General features: G+C 38.6%; 1 protein-coding gene across 2 annotated transcripts in view; it reads left to right on the top strand.

Annotated features, from left to right (window-relative positions):
- LOC106463904 (serine-rich adhesin for platelets-like) overlaps positions 1 to 8445 on the top strand; it is a 66568-nt gene that overhangs the window by 28852 nt on the left and 29271 nt on the right. For both annotated transcript variants that reach the window (XM_022391541.1, XM_022391542.1), the window contains exon 6: positions 8150 to 8293. In XM_022391541.1, the coding sequence (XP_022247249.1) occupies positions 8150 to 8293 (144 nt within the window). The remainder of the gene's footprint in view (positions 1 to 8149; positions 8294 to 8445) is intronic.

Raw genomic sequence — 8445 nt, 5'->3', positions numbered from 1 at the left:
ACTCCCTTTTACTCCCGATCAACAATCAAATATTTCTTTTTGAATTATGAATAACACGAATGGATTGAAATATTTAATTAAATTATCTCAAAACAAACCCTTATTTCGGTGCAATATTGAAATTAGCTTGATTTCTTCATAACCTCTGAATAGTGGGTGACCCAACGGGTCACGGATGGTCTAGTATTTTACTAAAAGTCTGCCAAATTTTGTGAAAATACACATACTGTATTAAAAGTTATAGTTCTGAAACTATATATAAGTAAAAATGGTTATGTAGTCGTTCCTTGGGATTGAGCCTGTATTGAGTAAATTCTAAACTCAATTCTAAATGTGCAGGCACATTCCAAAACGTCATGAACAGATTACTACAAAGTGCATGTGTTACGCACATGACAAAGTGAGAAAATACTGTATGTGCCGTTTGATAGGAATTTCTGAGAAATGAACATCTTTGATGAACTTTTCTTAAAGTATTTATACTTCCTGAGTTTCTAACTCCTTTGTTGGAGCTTTCATTTTCTTGTGAGCAAATTGAAACAAGCTAATTTCTTCCTAAAAACAATTGATTTAGTACTTGCTTGCAAACTGCATTGCAGGGATAGAAGTAATGGAATATAATTACATTCACTCAAGGGAAAGCTATCATGAAGAATACATTCCCTCATGTAAAAGGTGCATTTCCTCATGATTTGTTTTTTTATTTAATCCATGCAATGTGTTTACTTTCATCGGTCATAAATAAAGGAATACAGATGAACTATGCATTGCTGATTGAGAAAGCCAACTAAAAAAAAAGAGATTCCTCAAGCAAATTTAAATTTATTGGGAATACGTGAATGTAATATTTTGATCCCTGTGCATTGTGATTTTTCTGTAAATTTGTTGCTATTACCAACACTCCCTAGCTATACTAATTTACATGTAAGTCCCACGATGCTTTGTTGTTTGAGCTAGTTGGATTCAAGATGTCATGAGGAAAGAAGTTCACAGGTTGTCATAGAGAAATGGTTATTGGATGAAGCAATGTTGGTGAGAGAGGATGACATATTTCAGTCCACTGTGGGTAATGTGTTAAAGAAATAAAAGTTCAATGAGTGTGCTAAAATGAAATACTGTTGTGAAGTGAAACTTCCGATACGATATCTTACCTTCACTCACAAAATAGCTATCTCAGTTAGTACTGCCCTCTACTGGTGTAAATTTTTACTGATCACCACTAGCCTTCCACCTCCCTCTTCTGCATATTCACATGAAAATTATTATGCAGCAGCTCTCCACCAATAGGAGCGTGACACAACCCCTATCATAATGATGGCCTTTCCACATTTACACTCATTAATCACTTCTCAATTGGCAGTAGTATTGAACAGATGTGTTTCTTTTTGCTTGCACATTTATCAACGTTTTTCTTTATACTACAGACTTGTGAAAGGTTGCTTTTCCTAACTTTTCTTCCTTTTCTTTTTTTTTTGCTTCACGTTTGGAATTGTCACTATACACTTGCAGTTTCAGGTAATTACAACTAACACTGCTGTTACTGCTACTTCAGGTTTCCTGCCTAATACTACCGGGTTGAGTACTTAATTTTTGGGCAAGGGCATAATGGCAATTATTCGATGAGAATGTCCATGTACATGCAACCTTCACCACCACATATGAAATATCCTGTCGTGCCTGCTTCTGGGGGGGGGGTCTGACAGGACGAGAATTTGGACAGCCTATATATCCGCCCCCTCCCGATTATGCTTTCCAGTCACAAGTGATATCGGGGGATGTACCCAGACCTCTTTCACCCTTTATGGAATTAATTAGGTTTGTGCTGTCTTATCCTTATATCCTGTTTCCTATGTTTCTCAACCTGCCCTCTTTGGTGATTAATCTATGGGTCAATATTTAGCATAATTCATTACCCTCTTTAGCTTCTTGTTTATCACAACCTCCTTCTACTGATTCTGCATCTCCCCCCTTCCAACCATTTGCTTGTCCTGGTTTCTCAGGGCTAGTGGGGACCAGATTTTTCCATTTTTTCCATATGTGGACACCATTTACAACAGAACCATGTGTTCTTCAGGTTCTTTCAGAGGGTCTGGCCCTTCACTTCCATTCCCCTCCCTTCGTTATCTCCTCAATTGTTGCCTTCCTCCCACCATGGGATCCTGTTTCCCCCCAGCATCTGCAGGAGGTGGTACAGGACTTACTTCAGAAAGAGGTTATAGAACTTGGGGAATCTTCTCAGTTTTACTCCCGTTTGTTCGTCATACCCAAAAAGATGGGAGATTGGTGACTGGTTATAGATTTATCATCCCTACACCATTTCCTGGTCATACCCAAATTCATGATATGGAGTCTTACTTAACCCTTTGGTCAGTTTTCACTCTCAGGTTGTGGATGACAAAGGTTGACTTGTCGGATGCCTATCCACACATTCCCATCTCCCAGACATCCCAGCATTTCCTCTGATTTATTAACCAGGGGCATGTTTATCAGTTTCGGGCTCTACAAATTGGCCTTACTTTGGCTCCTTGTGCCTTCTGCTGAGTAGTCCAGTTAATTGATTGACTGCTTCATGCACGGTCTTGTTTCCACAATTACTTAGATGACTGGCTACTTTTGGCTTCCTCTCAGGTCGAATCTACTGTTCATACTTAGTTTCTTCTTCAAGAGGCTGACAGAGTGAGTTAGCTCATCAAGGTGGAGAAGTCATTTCTAACACCCACACCATATCTGATTCATTTGGATGTGTATTTCAATTCCCTCATCAGTTGGGCCCAGCCTTCTCCCCTTTGTTTACAGGGCATGCAATGTCTCGTTTTAGGTCTATCGATCTTTCCCTCTCCTACTGCACAAGAGACTATCTCATTTGGGGGGCATGGGCTTCTCTGGAAGCCCTCATTCCCCTTGGTCATGCTCATATGTGTCCCCCTTCAATGGTTGTTACTCAATCAATGGAGCCTCATTCAAGATCCCTTAGATGTTCCTATTTCCCTGCCTCCCCACCTACAGGCCGACTTTGCTTGGTTGTTGAATCGGACCAATACTAACATTGGAGTTCCTCTTCCACTTTCTCGACTGGATTGTCATCTTTTTATAAATGCTTTCATTTTGGGTTTGGGCACATATCTCAACACTCTGTTGGCTATATTGCCCCTCACAACCTTCCCTATTTTCACTTGGCTCTATGAAAGGGGACTGTCATTTTCCTCAATTGCTGGCTATGAAGCTGCATTATCTTGCATGTTTAGATTTACTGACGTTGCCTCTGTTTTCCAATCTCCTGTGTTGTCTTTGTTATTTCTTTGTTTTATCTTTCTCATCCTCCCCACCCTGTGTCTCTGCCAGGTTGGAATCTAAATTTTGTCCTTCATGCTCTCACTCATCCTCCATTCAAATCTTTGTCTTCATGGTCCCTGTATCACCTTTCCTTAAAATCTCTATACCTCACATTATTGGCTTGTGGCTGGCAGCATTCTGAAATATTTGCAATTGACACTTGCCATGTGCTGTTCCACAGTTCCTATGTTCTCCTCTTCCCTGTTCATTCATTTTCCCCAAAAGTTTCTGCTGATAGGGAGGGTAATTCCACTTCTTCTCCCAATTCATTACCTTCCATTTCCCACATTTATGACCAATCGGATCCCAACCACCTTCTGAGGCCAGCCAAGCCCTCAGATGGTATCTCACTTGCACTGCTCCCTTCTGTGGTTCCTGTAACCATTTGTTTATCCCATGAAATCCTTCTGTGTCCTGGAACCTCTCTCCCATTACCTTCACAGGCTAGATTCACCAGTTAATTAAGCTGGTGTATTCTCCTCATTTGTCTGAGGAGTGTTGCCTTTTTAGGGTATCTTCTCATCAAATCTGTCACCTCACTATTTCTGTCTACCTTTGGAGGTCATCATTGGGGCTGGTATGTGGACTACACCTCATGCCTTTGTTTCACATTATTTACATTATGTGGCCATTTCTTGCTCAACAGGTTTTTGTTTACCTCTAGTCACCACACCACCTTGTCATTATTGACTGGTGAGTACTATGTTGTCATTATTTTTTTATTTATAGGGGCCTTTTTGTTAATGTATTTTGGATCCCACTCTGTGGCAAGTGGTGCCTGACCAGGTAGATTTTTTATGGAAAATCTGCACTGTCCATCCTGTGACCATGCTTGTTATCAATTATGTTGTAGCTCTCATACCATGGACCTGATGTACAATTCCAGATGATGCCAGGTGTTGGTTGTGTGCATCTGTTCAATTGTTATCTATGCTGAACCAGTTATGTTGCAGGATTAGATTACGCACACTGTAGAGGTGGGGTATTCTGTACTACCACTAGTGGTGCTCTCTAGTGGTATTTTGATTCATAAGTATGTTCATCCCAGACCATACACTCATGGACAATTGTGAGGATTGCTACAGGTGTTGGTAGCTCTGCTTTTCAAAATAGGGTATTGTTGCCCTTTGCATTGTCTCCAGTGATGCAGTCCTCTGGACGCTCCAGTGTGTTTTTCCCTCCTTTCTTCTAGTGGAGTATGAGAGTCCTTGCCACTTACCAGTTCCTAGTTGCTGGGATGTTGGACTATGGAGGCCTGTCCTCCTGAGTGATGCATCATACCACTCATTTGACAATAGGGCAGTGGCATTCTGTGGTGTCGATGATGTATCATGCTTTCTACCTCAGACGTGATGCACAATTCCAGATGCCACCAGGTTTTGGTTGTAGCACTAGGCCATATTAATATATATATATGATAGATTAATTTTTCCCATGATGGCATTTCTCCTTCCTACCATCCTCCAGGTGTACTTTCCTGGTGGGTTTGGTGTTGGTTGGAGATGGCTTGGTCACAATTAGAGTCATGTGTTGATGGTGTGACACCCTTTCTACTAAGGACCTGATGTACAATTGGAGATCCATCCCAAGTTTGTGGTCCTTCTTCCTACCATCTGCTAAATGTCCATTTCTGGCAGATCTAGTATTGGTTCTAGCTAGACTCAACACGTATTTCCAATTGTTTATGGTAGGGCATCCTATGATCTGCTGGATTTGGGTTGGTGGATTAGGTGTTGGTTGGGTTGAAAATGTGTGCAAGTGCAGACAGATTGTGGTACAAAAGCTCGTCTTCTCCTCCAATTCTCATTTCGAGGTGAAGAGGTAGGTTATTCTCTGCCTACTGAGGAACTAATGTACAATTACAGATGCTGCCAGGTGTTAGATGAGGTCAAACTACCACTATGGTCTGTTGCACCCTAACCAGTCAACACCCAGGGTCCCATTAATAGGTAATATGTATTATGGGATTCATTCATGTTTTTCTGCCATTTATGTTTTCTCTTTTGGTTCCACACCTCATGGTATCTTTTTGGGCACTTCCTAAAGCGGGATCATTTTTTCACTGATCCTCCACCAGTTCAATGTGGGATTCTAGATATTTTGTGAGTGGAGATAAGATATTGTATCACAAGTTAACATTTTCCACCCAGCCTCTCCACTTCTGGTGATATGTGGTGTAAGTTCTACGACCAATCTTGAAGTGATTAAAAGTGCAAATGTGGAAAGGGCACTGGTTACAATAGGGGTTATGTCGTACTCCTATTGGTGGAGAGCTGCTGCATAATAATTTACATGTGGATATGCAGAAGTGGAGAAGTATAGTGGTGAGCATGGAAAATTTACCTGGATAGAAGGTAGTACTAATCGAGAGATGCTATTTTGTGAATGGAGGTAAGTATCTATTGGAAATACATTTTCAATGTAGGAAAATATTAACTTTAGTACATTTTGTTAACGTTAAATCCATCATTAAGTACTTCAGTCAGAGTTTATGACTGCATACTAGAACATCCGTGATGTAGATGCAGCTCCATGTGTTACTGAATTTCATAGAGAAGCTTCCCAACAAAGTTGTGAATGCAAGACCTTGGTTTTCCTGGTGCCTTGAATCTTGAAGTTATGTTGAGGAACAGGAAAAAAAAAACATTATGTGAGGGTATGAATTCTATGATTCTTGGTCACAATTAGAATCATGTGTTGATGGCGTGACACCCTTCCTACTAAGGACCTGATGTACAATTGGAGATGCACCCCAAGTTTGTGGTCCTTCTCCCTACCATCTGCTGAATGTCCATTTCTGGCAGATCTAGTATTGGTTCTAGCTAGACTCAACACGTATTTCCACTTGTTTATGGTAGGGCATCCTATGATCTGCTGTATTTGGGTTGGTGGATTAGGTGTTGGTTGGGTTGAAAATGTGTGCAAGTGGAGACAGATTGTGGTACAAAAGCTCGTCTTCTCCTCCAATTCTCATTTCGAGGTGAAGAGGTAGGTTATTCTCTGCCTACTGAGGAACTAATGTACAATTACAGATGCTGCCAGGTGTTAGATGAGGTCACACTACCACTAATGTCTGTTGCACCCTAACCAGTCGACACCATTAATAGGTAATATGTATTATGGGATTCATTCATGTTTTTCTGCCATTTATGTTTTCTCTTTTGGTTCCACACCTCATGGTATTTTTTTGTATCTATTTTGTATCTAGGTAAGTATCTATTGGAAATACATTTTCAGTGTAGGAAAATATTAACTTTAGTACATTTTGTTAACGTTAAATCCATCATTGAGTACTTCAGTCAGAGTTTATGACTGCATACTAGAACATCCGTGATGTAGATGCAGCTCCATGTGTTACTGAATTTCATAGAGAAGCTTCCCAACAAAGTTGTGAATGCAAGACCTTGGTTTTCCTGGTGCCTTGAATCTTGATGTTATGTTGAGGAACAGGAAAAAAAAAACATTATGTGAGGGTATGAATTCTACAATTCACTGTTTGCTTCAGCTGGATTGGTCCTGATTTTAAGGCAACATGAAGAATGCTTTGAATACAATTTTGTTACCCCAAGCAACCAATAAGAGAAGTACAATATTATCATGGTTTGGGCTATTTTTGGTATATTTAACTTGGTTTACTGGTAGTACTTAAAAGGAGCTATGAATGCTTTGTCACATTGTGGCATTCTGGACATTAGTAAACTGCCTGTCTTCCTGGAACTCTATGGTGAAGGATCTTATCCCTTTCATCATAATGATGTATCTATCTTTAAAACATGCTTTAATATAATAAACCTCTAGAATATGTGGTACCCAACTTGAATCCAGTTGAATGACTCTGGAACACTTTGGAAATGGCAAGAAGAATAGACATAGAAATCTCTCTACACTTATGTCTATGCAACAGGAGTGGTGGTCTGTTTCATCATATGTATATCAATGTTTGGTAATAACAGAATCCAAGTTGTAAATAATGGTAATAGTGAGATGGGGCTCCAGTGAAAAAAAAATCACAACCTGTTAAAAGTGTGCCATCTCAATACTTTGGGCAGTAGAGTGTATTTGAGTTATGGTTCAGATGAGTTCTGAAAAGCATAATTTTTAATTCTTGCAACTTAAAATCTGCAAAAAGTCAATACTTATGAATAGCTCCAACATCTAATACTGTGTTTTGTAATTTCTAAATAATGGTTTTTTGTTAATTTTGATTTTTCTTGTGAGGGCATATTTTTGTAGTGTATATCAAATTAAACAGTAGTTTTAATAATTTATTAAAAATAATAATAGAATGTTACACAATTTAAAGCTTTTTATAAAACTAAGAAAAATTCAGAACCAAATCATGTTTTAAACAGACTGGGAATACTTGAAGTTTTTTTACTAATGTTACATCAAACTTTTCGAAGCTTTGATGTAAACATTTCAAAGATCATTTTATAAACTGTCAGATACCGATGGAACTGATGTATCCTTCACAATCAGTTATTTGTGATTTTTTTTATTATAATTATTATTTAGAAATGTAATATCCTAAATGGGCCTACTCGTATTCTTCTACATTGACCAGTAGTCTTCTCATTTGGTTTCCATAAATTTCTGTTAGCAGTTTGATATTGGAGAGTTATTGTTTATTCTGCATATCCTGTTTGAATCCTATCTCCAACTTACCATTTTAAAATCTAAATTATAAGTATGAAGGTGTTTTCTAGATGTTTTTTAAAAGAAAGGACACTACTTTTCATGCTCTTTAAGTTTCTTATTTATTTTACAACTGTTTCTTTGTTTATCTATAAAAATCTGCTTGATAATGTTTTCCTAGGACTTGATGAGCTTATGGTGCAGTCTGCAAGTGGAACAGAATAGAGATATTGATGAGGTTTGTGCAGCAGCACAGTTGCTCCTTGTTGAATATGCCTCAACCAGCGCACATTTTTATTTGTTTGTTGACGTACTGTGGGAAGAGGTAAGAAGAGGAATATTACTGGTTACTCTTTTGTTTTAATAATAAAAAATTAAGCATTGTATGTTACGCGAACTCAATAATAATAATATAGGTTTAAAGAAAATGGGGGGGGGGGATAAAAAAATTTATATATATATATATATATATATATA

Source organism: Limulus polyphemus, unplaced genomic scaffold, assembly GCF_000517525.1.
Source record: "Limulus polyphemus unplaced genomic scaffold, Limulus_polyphemus-2.1.2 Scaffold1512, whole genome shotgun sequence".
Classification (NCBI taxonomy): Eukaryota; Metazoa; Arthropoda; class Merostomata; order Xiphosura; family Limulidae; genus Limulus; species Limulus polyphemus.
This window is presented reverse-complemented; position numbering and strand designations above follow the sequence as displayed.